The 15297-nt window shown below is 40.7% G+C and overlaps 2 protein-coding genes across 2 annotated transcripts; one reads left to right on the top strand and one right to left on the bottom strand.

The window, feature by feature from the left end:
- The first annotated feature begins 367 nt into the window (after positions 1 to 367).
- On the top strand, positions 368 to 4614 carry mrpl35 (mitochondrial ribosomal protein L35). The gene is made up of 4 exons (XM_085391275.1): positions 368 to 499; positions 669 to 831; positions 4107 to 4251; positions 4337 to 4614. Exons 1-4 carry the CDS (start codon positions 469 to 471, stop codon positions 4523 to 4525), a joined length of 528 nt encoding a protein of 175 aa, XP_085247401.1. The 5' UTR covers positions 368 to 468; the 3' UTR covers positions 4526 to 4614.
- A 780-nt stretch (positions 4615 to 5394) lies between these two features.
- reep1 (receptor accessory protein 1) lies at positions 5395 to 15002 on the bottom strand. Its single transcript, XM_085391274.1, has 8 exons — positions 14876 to 15002; positions 12591 to 12663; positions 12404 to 12480; positions 12116 to 12236; positions 11555 to 11668; positions 11154 to 11313; positions 9494 to 9756; positions 5395 to 6825 (listed from the first exon to the last, which is right to left on the bottom strand). The coding sequence occupies exons 1-8, from the start codon at positions 14905 to 14907 to the stop codon at positions 6754 to 6756; spliced, it is 912 nt and encodes a 303-aa protein (XP_085247400.1). The 5' UTR covers positions 14908 to 15002; the 3' UTR covers positions 5395 to 6753.
- Between the last annotated feature and the right edge of the window lie 295 nt (positions 15003 to 15297).

Below are 15297 nucleotides of genomic sequence, written 5' to 3' on the forward strand. Positions count from 1 at the left end.
ACTCAATTTATGTTAAACCCACACAATGACATTTTACAAAAGCAATGGTACAGTAAAATACTAGGTATTTTATTGTAAATGTTTTTATACATAATTTTATTTTACTAAACAAAAGCAAAAGCTTTTTTAAGCTCGTCAGACGGGGGTAAAACTCTTACTTAGGCCAGTCTTAAAGAACCAACCTTATGTACAGTATTGTATTGTCCATAAACATGTTTTATTACACTGAAATGTGTTCATATGCGATTTATGCACATTTTACAAGTTTGGTTTGTCTCAAAATGACTTGAATGGTTCTCTCTCTCTTTTTAGCCTGCTCTGGTTTGCCATATCCTGCACAGCACAGCCAACCATGTCCTTCACTAGGTGGCGGTAAAGCGCTGTGTCGCTTCAACTTAACTTCATGCTTTTAACAAGAAGGTTTGTCCTAACGGGCCACCGTACTTACTTGGGCGTTCAGGAGGAAACATGGCGGCCACCCTGGCAAGGAGGCTGTCCGGTGTGTAACTGCAGTTTGACATTAATACAGTTTTATTTCACCCTCTTGATGCGGTGCTTGTTTATCATCTGTGTGTTACCGAGCAGTGCTGTTCAGTAACACATACAGAAATAGCTGAATTCGGTTTTATATTCATGTGTTTCTCTGTCGTCCTTGTGTTTGACAACAGGGTTGCTGAGGCCGCTGTCCGTGTCTGTATGTGCCCGGACACCACAGACCTGTCAGTCCAGCCTCGTCCAGTCTGCGCATCTCTACAGTTCTTTTACAGCCGCTGTCCGTGCTCCTCTCCAGGGTACAGTGTGGCAGACACCACGCTACAACATACTGCAGAGGTAAGGAGTGAAGGAATAGAAATATGAGGGCGATGCATTTGAGTAATTAAGCTCCCCAAAGTAACAGGCTAGGTTAATGTTCGTCCTAATCACGATTAGGTACAGGTTTTCCTCCAGGAAACCGTTTCACCGAATTGATAATCCGAGCTAATCTCATTTTGTGACACTTTTGTTGGTAGTGGACAGCCGGTATACAGCATAGAGGACTTGCAGTGACACAGCACCTGCTTTCCACGCTCACTGGGAGTGTTTTGTAGTTGTTTGTTTCTACTGTTGGCAAAAGGCGTCTTTATTTCGGATATAAAACACAAAAAAACTGAGATGACTAAAATGTGACTTCAACAGCTGCATCACAGAGTCTTTATAATGTAAGCACTTTGCAGCGGGTCTGAAAAAACAATAGAGTTTTCTATTATTTATTTTACCTAAAATAAATAATTTATTTCACCTTTTTGGACCCCCATTTTTTATTCATAATTTCCTTAATTGTAAAGGCAAAACAAATTCAATGATGTGCTGGGAACTGACATGACAGCATGTCACAGCTGCTGCAGATTTGTCCACTGCACATCCATGATGTGAGTCTCCTGCTCCACCACATCCCAAAGTTGCATTCTGGTGATGATGGAGCCATTTGCATACAGTCATTCTCATTGTCATGTTCAAAGATATGAGTTTGAGAAGATTTGAGCTTTGTGACATGATGCTTTATCCTGCAGCCGTCAGAAGATGAGTACAGAGGTCAGAAAGGGAGGGACGTGGTCAGCAGCAATGCTCAGCTTAGTTGGTGCTAAGGGCTCAAAATGTGCCAAGAAAATATCCCCACACTATTCCAACATCAGCAGCAGTGTCAATAGTTGATACAGGGCAGTTTGACCTGTTTTCATGTTGTTTACTCATATTCTGACCCTACCATCTGAATGTGAAGCAACAATCAAGACTCATCAGACCAGGCAAGCTCTTTCCTGTCTTGTTGTCCAATTTTGGTGACCCAGTATTAACTGTAGCATCAGTTTCCTGTTCAGAGATGCTCTTCAGCACAGCTTGGTCATAATAGTGGGCATTTGAGTTACTGTTGCTTTTCTATCAAGTTGAAGCAGTCTGGTCATTCTCCTCTGACTTCTGGGCCCTATTTCAGGAAGCCGGTTTAGTGCAAACTCTGAGTAAGTAAACCCTGAGTTAACGAAAACTCTGGGTTTTCGGTTTCACAAAGCGAGTTTAGATTAATTCTGAGTGAGTTACTATGACGACACACTCCGTGAAGCTAACCTGCCCCCTAGCAGGTTTACTTCAACTAACCCTAACTTTCTCCGCCTCTTTGTCGGAAACCTGACTGTAGGAAGTGTCGGACATGGCGTGCCCCTTCCTTGAAGAGCCAGTAGATGTTGAAGCCCAAATTCTCCGCAGAGCTCTCCGCCGGGAGAGAGTGATTAGAGCGCGTTCGGACATTTTATCATTTCCTGATGATTTCCTGTGTGAACGTTACCGTTTTTCAGCACAATCTATAATTTATTTGAATAACATCCTCAGGCCTAATATTGCTCATGTGACACATCGTGGACATTCTCTCAGTTCTGTACATATTATTTGTATCGCACTTCGGTTTTTTGCAAACGGGAGCTTTCTGTATAATATTGGTGACGCTGAGCACGTTTCCAAGGCTACCGTCTGTCGGGCAGTCAGGAATGTTACAGTTGCACTGAAACGTCTCCTGTACTCGTTTGTGGTGTTCCCCGGTCATAGACCCACAAGATTTATCAAAGAGGGATGCCACAAAATTGCAGGTAGCAGGATGAACGAAACTTAATTCATGATGTGGTGATACTTGAACTACTACTTAAATTTTACATTTATTCTCACGGTTCCCAGGCGTGATTGGCTGTATAGATGGCACTCACATTCCAATCATTGCTCCTTCAGTAAATGAAGGAGACTATGTGAACAGGAAGTCTTTCCACAGCATTAATGTGCAGGTACATAGTTCCCTGTAGCATTTCAAACTAACAAATTATTTCATTATAGTAATGGATGCTAATTTGTGTTCTCTGCACTGTGAAGATCATATGTGATGCTGCCAACATTATCACAAATGTGGAAGCCAAGTGCTCAGCCTCTGTGAGTGGTGGTGGTGGTGGAGGACCCCCACCTGTTTTTCGGGCCTCCGCTTTTTTTTCTGTTGGCTATAACGGGTCACATTTGAGCATACAGAGTAAGCAAATATGTACTTGTAATGTGCTCAGATAATTTCAATAAGTGCTTACAGAGGGGAAATTAATGTAGCCTCTAACTGCAATTGATTTACATCGGACAAACAGACCAAGCACTATGGCTCATAATACAATTCCACCTTACCTGTTTGGACTATATTTTTATATTTCATTTTTACTTGCTGCCAGGAATGTTTGGGGCCTGTTGGGTTGCACCTGCGCTCACATCACATCACAAAATAAAATGTATAAAATAAAAAATAAAATATAATAAAATAACGTGTTAAATGGGTGGAAATCCCTAGATCAATGTTTAAATTAACACTCACGCATTGACTCTGTCGGCTTTGTTTTGCCATGCATGCTCCCTTTCTTTTGCAGCTGAGGCTGCGTTACTTTTTTTCCGCGGAATTTGCATGTTATCGGCATATGTTGCCATCAGAATTTCGGCCTCAAGCGCTGTAAGATACATTGACCGCGCCTTCTTTCCCTTCGTCTCCATGGTGACTCGCTTAATCTGTGCTCCACTAATCAGGGCTTTATGTATCCTCGTGCACGCGCTTAATTTGGGGTTAAAGCAACTCCGCGTTGATTGAACTAATTGTTATCAGCCTTTCTGCAACCGAATATTCCGAGTTGGACAGTTCGGGGTTACTCAACCCTGAGTATCGTTTTTCACTCTGAGTTTTCTAAACCGGCTTCCTGAAATAGGGCCCTGGTGTTGAAGCATTTCCACCCAAACTGCTGCTCACTGGATACTTTCTCTTTTTTTAGCTCATTCTCTGTAAACCATAGAGATGACTGTTTGGGGAAAATCCCAGCAGATTAGCAGCTTTTTAAATATTCTGACCCTTCTGACACAAATAACCATGCAACCATGTTCAGAGTCACTTCTTCCTCATTCTGATGCTCTGTTTTCATTTCAGTACATCCTCTACATGACAAAAGCCACTCAGTTGCTTCCATATGAGTGGATAATTATATATTTGTGTTAACAAGCTGGTGAACAGGTGTACAAAGTAAGTATGTTCTTTGTAACAGCTGTTCTGCTTCTCTCTGTTGTTGCAGGGTGTCGGCACTTGTTCCTAGTCGAACTCAGCAGCCAAGCAGAAGTCTGACTTACTATAGTGTCAAGAAGGGGAAGAGAAAGAGTGTAAAATCTGTCACAGATAGGTTCATGAGGCTGCACTGTGGCCTTTGGATCCGACGCAAGGTTTGTATGTGTTACAGCTGCTTGAGTCATATGTTAATTGTAGGTAACGTGTTAAATTTAACTTCTTGATTTTGAATATGAACAGGCTGGATACAAGAAGAAGCTCTGGAAGAAGAAACCTGCCAGACGAAAGCGCCTCAGAGAGATCGTATTCTGTAGCAAAACACAATGCAAGCTTTTAGATAAAATGACAACCTCATTTTGGAAAAGGAGAAACTGGTACGTCGATGATCCATACCTGAAGTACCACGATCGGGTCAACCTCAAACCCTAATTTGCTGATTCACGTAATGACATCTTGTCTTCTGCTTGTAATGTAATGATGTTGTATATGTGTCAGATAAATCATCACATTTTGCCATACTTTCCCTGTAAGTTTTCTTTTAAAGCAAATACGCAGAAAAAAGAACAGACACAAAAGTTCTGCTTTATATTTAATGGTTGTAAGTTGATTTCACCAACGGAAATATTTAAACAAGTGAAACAAATTGATAGTCATGAACCAATATGCCATCACATCACGTCTTTTTGTTTCATAATTCACAATTAAGTTTAAGTTGAATTAACTTGACATTCTGGCCTGCCAGAAAAAAAATCTGAGGATACGTTAGTACAATGACTTGCGTGTCTCCCACTGCTTAAAGTGTTAAGTGGCTAATTTACCAGTTAATAAGACATGTTTGTATGCGTATATATTTATTTAACCAACTGATAGCCATAACATTTCTTTTTATAAATCAACTAAAGAAGAAAATGTTTACCAGCAAGGCATCTGAAGAGGCCAACAGCTTCACACAAAAGCACTTAAGAAATCAAATTCTCATACAAATTAATAACAAAACATCATGCAATGATGACTTCATCAATCTACACACAAGTATACAGATCTGCAACTTTGTAACATGTTTTTTCCTGTTTTGCTTTGAATGAATTTCAAAGAAATCACCTCCAACACTACCACAGATACTACTAATGCTTAAACACATCATTTGATTCCCCCCACCCCCCATTTTTTATAACCTTTTATCTGTTTAAAGAGCATTTTATGTGCATAATAAGTGTATCTACAACATCAGAGTGAGTGACGTGTAAACAGAACAGTTGTACCTGAGAAGCTTTTTGTTTCAAACCCACCTTAAATGATACAGATACATAGAGGAAAGTTAGAAATCTACTGGGCTAATCCTGTCAATCGACAACCAGCACAGTGATACTTTGTTTAGAACGTCGCCGAGGTTCAGGCGCAGCGAGTAAAGTTCAGGATGAAAACAAACAACGCTTCACCACGCACTGCTAATTCATAAAGGTTGTAAACCTGAAAAACCACTAAAGTCACTCTCGTGATTTTCTAAATAACAACGGAAGCAAATAACGGTAACGAGAGTCGGGCTTAGAGTTGCTCAGTTCACAGCAGAACATTGCACAGTGATTTTAAACATGTAAATAAAAAGATAAAACAACCATGTCCATATACAGTTAATGTTTAACCATGTAGTATCCTACTCTTGCTACAGCAGAAAAGTGACTTAATCCTAATTGCACTAAAAACTGCCAATTAAATGACAGAACATGCTTAGAAACTAAACAGATTGTCAAAAACAGTCAGCTCCACTAACGAAACATCTTATGTAATGACTTTTTTTCTCTTTTCTTTCTTTCTTTTCTAAATCTGTGATGCACGTGTTGTTTTTTGGTACACAAAAAAACTATTTACCACCGAAAAAACGCACAATAATGAAAGTGATTGATGGTGGTGTTCAGTGACTTATATTTATTTATTTATTCAGCTATTTTAGATTATTGAGGGCAGTGATTTCTATTCTAAACCTAGTGCATATTAATAAGAACACTGTTGGAAATGCAACATTTAAGTTTCTGCTATCTCTTTTTTTAAGGCTTTAAGAGAGAGGTAATAAACAGAATCATATCTGTCACTTGTTGCTTGATCTTCGCTTGGATAACTGATTGATTTATTAATACTTTGTTGTGATAATTATTGAAGTGCAGAAAAGCTGCTCTCCAGAGAAAAATTATTTCACGTGGGTAAAAACAGCCCGGTCTATGCTGTTGATCCTTGGCTTCTATCACATTCTCTTGCTCACTGTGCCCGCTGTAATGTTCAGTGACAGTACATTCTGTTTAATAACAGCAGACTAATGCCTGGGAAGACACACATGCATTTGCCTGTCCAGACTTGATAGATTAAAAACAAAGAAATCATAAAGATGAAGCACACATAAACCTGTACATAAATACATATTCAATAACCAACGAACTCAAAGTGTCTTCTCAGCATGGCACCCATTCACTCATTTCTCCTACCTCAACATTTTAAATCATGAGTCACTTGCTATATGCTGTATATAGAGGGGTCATCATAGGTCACTTTGGTAATACCTTATTCCAAAGCAGGGCTGCTTCAGTCATGTAGCTTTTGGCCATTCAGTATTTTTGTTTTAACTTCTTGCAGAAAAGGCAGCTGGAGTAGTCTTGAGGACAGTTTCACATGGCTTCATTGTTCGAAGAAAGAGCACTCCTGGATCTTGTGAGAGGCCTTAAGACTCTATGAGGAGGCTAGAAGGGACGAGAGAAGCGAACAGAGAGATGGAATTCAGTCAGCCAGTAGCTGCAAGGAGTCGCAAAGTATTTAAAGGATAAAGGCTGGCATTATTTTGTATTTTTCTTATTGTCAAGATGAAAGCAAAACTAAGAAACAGTTTCCCTGTTTTTCCAATTTACCTCTCAGACCAAAGCCTGTTTATTTCTACAGAAGTCATTAACAGGAGAGGAGATTGCAAATATTTACTTTAATTCCTTTTAAGGAGCAGACGGCAATTTAAAAAAATGTACTGTAAACATTACAAAAGAGGAGTAAACATTGTAGTAGTGAATAATCTTCTTCTGTGGATTATCAGCTCAGTGTGCTGGGACCAGACTGTCTCTAGGGTAAAAACACAGCATGTAACGCTTTCAAAGGTTGCCAAGTGCAACACTTTTACTGAAGAGGCCGCCTAGTATCACTATGACTGTGAATGTGTTGTGTTTAATTCTTTGTTAGGGACACCTGTTCAGCTGCTTATTAACACAAATATCTAAAGAGCTAATAACATGGCAGGAACCCAGTGCATTTACGAACAATGACCTGCTGGATATTGAGCATCAGAATGGTGAAGAAAAGTGATTTAAGTGATGGCATGGTTGTTGGTGCCAGATGGTTCTGGTCTGAGTATTTCAGAAATTGTTGATCTACTGGGATTTTTCCCACACTGCCATCTGTAGAGTTTACAGAGAATCGTATGTAAAGAGAGAAAAATGCAGTGAGTGGTAGTTTTCTGGGTGAAAATGTCTTTTTGATATCAGATGTCAGAGGAGCATGACATGATTACCCAAATAGCCACTCTTTGCAACCAAGTTTATGCAGAAGAGCTTCTCTGAACACACAAGAGCAAAAGATCACTTCAGGTGCCACTCCTGCTAAGAACAGGAAACCGAGGCTGCAATTTCTACAGACTCAAAAAATTGGACAATAGAAGAAATGCTGCCAGTATCCTAGTATTTTATAGGATACTATGGGTCCCTTAAAATCAACTCTTTATGACCACAGTACCTATCGTCTGATGGCTGCTTCCAGCAGGAAAATGTTGCATGTCACAAGGCTCAAATCATCTCAAGCTGGCTTCTTTAATACGACAGTGAGTTCACTGTTCTGGCCTCCACAGTCAACAGATCTCAATCCAACGTAGCAACTTTGAAATGTGGTGGAACGTGAGATTCCCACCATGGATATGCAGCGGACATATCTGCAGAAACTGTGTGACGCTATCATGTCAACCTGGACTGGAATCTCTGAGGAATGTTTCCAGTATCTTGTTGAATCTCTGCCATGAAGACTAAAGGTAGCTCTGAAAACAAAATAGGCTCCACCTGGTAAGAACAAGGTGGTACTTAAAGTGTCTGGTGAGTGTATGTTGAATCAAATGTGGCACAGAATAGCTTAAATGACATCAGTGTTTACTGACTGTTGAGAGGCTGTTCATAATTTTAATATGCAGCTTAATTAAGAGCTTGTGTCTTTAAAACTTGAATTTGGCCTGGTGGTTAAGAGAAGCATGCTTTACTGTTTTTCTCACGTTTCTCTTGTCAATAGCGAGACCTTAGAGCAGGGGTGGGCAATCTCAGTCCACGAGGGCCGGTGTCCCTAGATCTCACCTTGGGTCAACACACCTGAATCACACAATTAGTTCGTTACCAGGCCTCTGGAGAACTTCAGGAAATGTTGAGGAGTTAATTTAGCCATTTAAATCAGCTTTGTTGGTTCGAGGACACATCTAAAACCTGCAGAGACACCGGCCCTCGTGGACTGAGATTGCACACCCCTGCCTTAGAGAATAGTAATGAATAGGTAAGTTTGGCCTTGCATCATTGGAGCTGTTACTAACTGATTGGGAGGGGGAGGGAAAAAGTCCTAGGTCTCGAGGCGTAAATGCACATTTGTTTCTCAGCAGAGTATTTGTGGTATCAGGGGACTGATGTGGTAATAACTTAAAAACAACAAAAAACTACAGTCCCATGTTGATTGTGATGAAACATTATGTCACTTAGCGCATGCGCTGTGGCTCACTGATGTTTCTACCAGGGTTTGGGTCGCACAGGAATAAGGAACAAGCTCTTTCAGGCTTTAGCTACCCAGGCAACACTCATTTGTAGTATCAATTCATTGTTGATTTTTTCATGTGATCTTCTGACAACTGAAAAAAAAATATTGCCAGCTTTATCCTTTAATAATCCTGCTTTATTTAGCTGTTCATTGAGAACGCCAATCAAAGACATACTAGGTGTTGAGGTTTATGAATGAATGCTGGTTCATTCCAGGGAAGGATTTCACACAAACATTTCCACATCAAAACTAAAAGTTATTCTAAATGGGTGAAACACACTAGAAGGCAAACCGTGTGAATTTATCAACAATGTTTAATATTTCCAAAAAATCTGAGTCACTGCAATCATGCAATCATTATTTGAACTAAATAATGTTTCTACCAAGTTAATGCATGATTCAGTTTCATCAGTGCAGAAATTCTATTAGCAATCTGGCTCTCCACCATCGCATAGGTACTGGACCATGATGATTTATTTAGGCACGCAGCAGCAGAAATTAGTGAATCATTGAGTAAATCACCATTCTCAAGGGGCAGTTAGGATCAGACAGCAGCTGAGCAGCCACGTTCACAAGGCAGTGTACCTCAGGAGCCTTCCGCTTAGTCAGCCTGAGCTGTGGAGATTTTGACGCTGCCTGCGCCTCTTTCCTCACCTCCTCAGGCTGCTCCAGAGCCACCGGAGTGGGAGATAGAGAGGGTGCGGAGGGTGGGGTGGACTGGGGTGTCATAGTGGGTGTAATGGGCGTGGGCTCAGACTCAGAAGTTGAAGCTTTCTGGGACAGAAACTCCTTGGAGTCCCACTGGTCCAACCCCAACACCTCAAACTCAGTCATGTCAAAATCCTGCCCTGTACCGTGGGAAAAGGTCGGCAGCAGGGAATGAAAAACTAACCAATCAAAGGCCTAATGCTTCCCATTTCATTACAGAAGAGATGTAGCTGATTTTGGTCAGTTTGGGGATTACGAATGCTCATATCATAATGCATCATCATCCTGCATGCTGCACGACTAAGATCAAACACCAATTTGCTGCAGCAAATACAAGCATAACAAGGCTGTTCTTATTAGCCCTCCTTATGTCCTCCTTTCTATTATTTTAAGAGTCAGAGTAAACCTTCTTAGCCTGTTTTCCATGTCAAATAATGCCACAACAGAAGACAAAAGATAATATCGTAGAAGCTTTAGTGATTTTGCATTTTGGTGATTTTGTTGTTGTCAGCAAATCCAATGATCTCACAAAAAGATCAAAACCACAAAAAAGCAACTTTCTGATGCCTCTGCGCCTTAAGCGCCATTGTTATACAGAAAGTATAAAAAACACATTAATGAACCACATCTTAGCTCCAGCTGACATTTATTATGATTCATATTAATTTTAACTCCACCCCAAACCAACCATGCAACTAAAAATACAGCTCGCCAAATGTGTATTAATCCACAGCTGAAAATAGTCCCCAACAAATGTATCCAAGTAGCTACACTGCCCAGCTGTTTAGGACATTATTTAGACATATAAACATATGCAGCCTTAAAATGAACAACAGACAACGTCTAAGTCACAGAAAGTAATGGTTTTGGTCTTTTACTTGGATTTGTCGGCAATAACAAAGATCCTCAGAATGAATGAAAATTCAAACGCTGGCTCAGATGTTTACAGCAGCTTGGTTACCAAATATTCGATGACATACCCTTGCTAAGATTCATTATTTAATAATACCGTAACCCCATCGATATTAACAGTTGTTGTTACTTCTAAATTTAATTACATGAAAATTTTTTTAAATTATCTGAAAAATACAGCACCGAATTAGTACAAATAATAACCGATTCCACTGTTAAAGTTGGCACAAAATCCCTCCAGCTGCATGCGAGTTTTGTCACAGGATGGTTAGCCCTGTGAGGGCCTGACCTGCTCCAAACAGGAAGGTAGGGCTGAGGTTAGGGGGCCAGTCAGGAAAGCTGAGGTACTAAACAATATCTTTGGGCTTAAACGAGCTTGAACAGGAAAACAGATATCGCCTCGATAATCTGCGTCACACAAACCAGGCAGGCACTGCTGCAGCATTGTAATGGCTCCTACAGTGTGCTCATCGAGCCCATATTTCCATATTTTTCGGTATGTTGTGCTATTTAACTCATTTACATTTTTATAATGCTTTATAAGACTATTATTTGTTGTTTGTTTATTTAGTTTTCAGGGCTACTGTAGGTGGCATGAAGCAGTATGGAAATCACATCTCCTCACCCTTGTAGCTCTCAGACTTGCTGCGCATCATAGGTCGGGTTCGGTGCTGTGCGGCTGCAGGCTGCGTAGAGTCGGAGCTGCTGTTAACAGGGTCAGACTGGTAGGAAGAGAGATCCTGCATGCTGAAACTCCTGAGTCTGTCTGACAGAACTCCTTGACCCTAAACCGGGAAAGGCTATGTTTTAGTATCAGCAGCAGTGTGAGACAGGCTGGGGATGACATGGCATCATGAAATACACAAACATTACAGTAATCTGCTGCGTCCTCTGCTTCAAAAACAAATGTTCAAAGCTTCATGAATGTGATCGGCCGCAAAAACAACAAGCTTGACACATTATTTACAATGCCCGAGCACCGTACCCCCAGTGCAGTACAAAACAAATGTCCAGAGTCTGCATTACCTTTGTTGCAGCCATGACTGCAGCTGTGGCTGCAACGTTCAGTCCTTTTCTCCCAAAATGCACCAGTGTGTCATAGCTTTTGTCCTTTGCTTGGCAGATATACTCATCAATGTCCTAAACAAAGAGCAAAAAAAAAAGAATCACATGAACATGATGTATCTCATTGGCATTGTGTAATTGCTGGACAGCTGTTTCATGTGTTGCTTGACTGCATCATTTCATTCTGTGGCTTTTGATCTTCAGAAAGCTCATTTATCCATTTCCTGCCACACAAACAGAGGGGGGGAAAAAAGGTGGAAAGGAAAAGACGAATGGAAGAAGACTGTGACATGTCTTTGCCTTTGTCCAGCGGACACATTTTTAAAAGCTTAAGTGGGAAAGTGAATTGGCACAAAGGCACTTTTGTTCCTGAGACAGTCGCAAAACTCCAGTTCTATTAGACACAAAACCACGCGTGTTAGCTTAAAGCCTAGACTGAACATTTTGCCCCCTATGCCTTTCCTTTAACGGCACCAGAGGAAATAAAGGAAGATACAACAACAAAAAGGAAAGGGATTTCACCTTTTCTTTTGAGGAAAGCGTGGGATGAACAAACTTCCTGTATAGCACACTGGAACCTTTAGTGTAAGGGGATAGCAGCCACACCACAAAGGCTATCTTCAGTTCATAGTAGAAAGGAAGCCTGCAGTGAAAACACGGAGTAGCAGTAAAACACAATAACTTGTGTTTTTTTATGTCTGCCATAAAGATTGTTAATGATAACCCTACAAGACTCAAGACAAGAGTTGAAATATATTCCCCGGAGGGCCTCTGTACGATCATTGACACAAAACATCTGCAGTCACCTACCAACAAAGAAACATGTCTGTAAACACTTCCACAGATGTAAATAGGGCAAATATTATCCAGTACATCATCCATTTCACCTGCAATGTCATAGAAAAGTCAAATCTGTTAATGCAAATCCACATAAAACATTTCTATTTACTAATACATCATGGTGTTACTATTGTAAAGCTAAAAACATTTTACTCACGTATTCTTTCACATCTTTGGACTTCACAGCTTTATAAGAAGAGTATGCAGGATATAGTGTACCAAAGACGAGTCTAAAAGACAGAAAACCGATTAATATTCAGACATAAAAAAACGTGCCACAAAGACATGTTTAATGCAATAAAACATGATTAAAAACAATAAACTGCTGTGAAAAAGTCTATGTTTTGTTTCCAAAGTGACAGACTTTCTTGTAATTTTTAAATTGATCTCCATCAATAATTCTCCAGGCTTTCTGAAAATCTTTCAAATGTCTTCTTTGGACACTGGCTGTTGTTTAACTCATATGCTGTACAGTCTTTGTACTGCAGGAACTATTGGTTCCTATGACTACCTGTGAATCCTTTGAGCACCTAACCCAAGGGATGAACCAGTGTTGTGACTACACATAACTGACAACTTAGTGAAGAAGTAATTTTATACCTTTAGGCACTTTGTTGTTGTCAGGTTCCCATAAAAACACAGTTTGACAGGCATAAAATAGTATTTTTGGACCAACAAGATGATTCCTAAAGAGCCAGTAGCTGAAACTTTGTAATTTCTCAGCATGGTGTGCAGCGTGTCCTTAAAAAATTTGAGGAAAACTGACAAGCAGAGAACAAAAGACATTTGATAGAAAACAGAACAAAATGCAGGCAACATCCAAAGACAAGCTTTGAATGTCCTTCATAAGCTTGGAGAACTATTCCTGAAGACTACTTAAAGAAACAACAAGAAAACTCATCTGTGAGAGTGGAGGCATTAAAGAATAAAAGTGAACACATCAGATTTTTACTTTAAAGCTTATTAGTATTGCACAGCCTGTTTTTTTCCTCTATACTCTATTTTCATGTGTATTTGCATGTTTTTAATAAATCGCTGCACCTATTTCCCATTTTCCTAGCAAATTACGAGGGGTGAAAGACTTCTCCACAGCAGTGTATGCTGTGCATTAAAGCAATCCATATATAGACATTTGGGAATAATTCTTTCTTCTTAAGCATTTGTATGTACATTTTGTTTTGAATCTTTGGACCTCTTGTAGACATTTACAGGTTTCCAGGAAAGATGAGGTCAATCAGAAACTGTAAAGCATTACTCATGGCTAATACGGGCTTGGCAGCTGACAGATAAAGTCAAGTCATTTCAGGTAAAATTAGTTCACATATGTTGTCTTTTTTCTTTAAATTCCTCCTCTTATGCAAGCACCTGTGCTGCTGGGTGTCCGGACAGAGACGTGGACTCTGTGAAAGTGCTACAACCAAGCAACAGCAACAGCTGCGTAAGTGCGACCTGATCAAATTACTGACCCACATCATGTTGCTCGGGCCTGGCCGGCTAACTCTGAGTTCAGAAACACAAGGACGCTTAAAATATCGACGCAGCTAAAACCTTTCTGTTGGCCACCGATCCAAAAACGAATCTGCATAACCAGGTTTTGAGCTGCCAAAGCGCTGGCAGTCCAATCAGTGTAACAAAATCTCGTTATCGAAATGTAATTGCTTCCCTATTTCGAGGTTAGAGCCTACTGTTGCTTTACACAGTCTGCAATGATGCTGATTCATAGTTTGTGCAGGCGAAAAATAGCCATGACCTACACTAATAATAATAGGAAACAGGCAGCTATTGATATAAAAACATGGGGGTATATGCATCCACTCTTATAACATGAAATGCTCTTGCATTGTAACCTGAGAAGGCTGACCCATCCCTTTTGGGGTTTTTTTTCCAATGTGGGACATCCACACTCAATATTGGTCCACTCAAAGACCGCTCCTGTTGTTCAGACACCTCGCCACTCAGTGACATTTAGGGCTTCTGGCTATGAAAGAAGCCCCCAGATTTCAGGATCTGACTCATTTTTATCATCTCGTATGACGATAATACATTATTCACTCAATAACGTCATCTTTTTGTCTAGAATAAAAAACAAATCACTTGATAAAAACAAAGAGTGGCAGACTGCTGCGCGCTGCCAGCCTGTTAAGAAATACAGTAGGTCTATACAGGCCCGGGGCTCATTCCGGCTGAAACGACAAAGTACAATCCCATCAAACCCGGGCTGCTTTCAGTCAGAAATGAACAGCACGACACTTGCTCTCTATGTTGACGTCTGATTCTGATTAAAAAGGCTGTCAGGCAGAAATGCGGGGGCTTGTAAAGCGCGCAGCTTCTCCACCGTTAATGTGCGTCTCGATTTGCCACCTGCAACAATCAGGCGATGCGATCTGTTCATATCCCTCTATGACAGAGAATGTTTTAAATGAATTTAAAAAGGGGACTTACACCACAAGTCTAGAGATGATCCAGGAGACCATTGCGCTGGGAAGGCGACAGGACGCGCTGTCTGCAGGGAGGAGTTTCCTCCAGATGACAGGCGCGTCCAGGCGGCTGCGTGTGGACGCACACAGGCGGCAACGTGATGCGGGATAAACAGTGAGCGGCCTACAGCTCTTATCCATAGATGGCAGTGTTGCATTGCACAGACAGCAGACACACAACATGCCGGAGCGTGAGTCCTCAAGCCCACAAGGGTGTGTGGATGTGTCGATGCAGGGTTGCAAAGGAGACAAATATCTCCTGTTCCCCCTCTCCGTGCTCCTTTTAAGCGTTTGTATTCTGTAATCCCTTTCAAATTTACCTTTTAATACTGCAACCAAATCCCCGTAAAGCTCAAAGATCCACAAACTACCTCCTACTTGGAATAA

The sequence above is a fragment of the Rhamphochromis longiceps genome, linkage group LG19 (assembly GCF_057381845.1).
Source record: "Rhamphochromis longiceps isolate RC_006_pf linkage group LG19, R_longiceps_female_GT1.1, whole genome shotgun sequence".
Lineage (NCBI taxonomy): Eukaryota > Metazoa > Chordata > Actinopteri > Cichliformes > Cichlidae > Rhamphochromis > Rhamphochromis longiceps.

Coding starts and splice junctions, on each gene's coding strand:
- mrpl35 (XM_085391275.1), top strand. CDS start 469: ATGGCGGCCACCCTGGCAAGGAGGCTGTCCG. Junction 500..668: donor CCTGGCAAGGAGGCTGTCCG/GTGTGTAACTGC, acceptor GTTTGACAACAG/GGTTGCTGAGGCCGCTGTCC. Junction 832..4,106: donor CGCTACAACATACTGCAGAG/GTAAGGAGTGAA, acceptor CTGTTGTTGCAG/GGTGTCGGCACTTGTTCCTA.
- reep1 (XM_085391274.1), bottom strand. CDS start 14,907: ATGGTCTCCTGGATCATCTCTAGACTTGTGGT. Junction 12,664..14,875: donor ATCATCTCTAGACTTGTGGT/GTAAGTCCCCTT, acceptor TCTGTCTTTTAG/ACTCGTCTTTGGTACACTAT. Junction 11,669..12,115: donor CGCTTTCCTCAAAAGAAAAG/GTGAAATCCCTT, acceptor CTCTTTGTTTAG/GACATTGATGAGTATATCTG.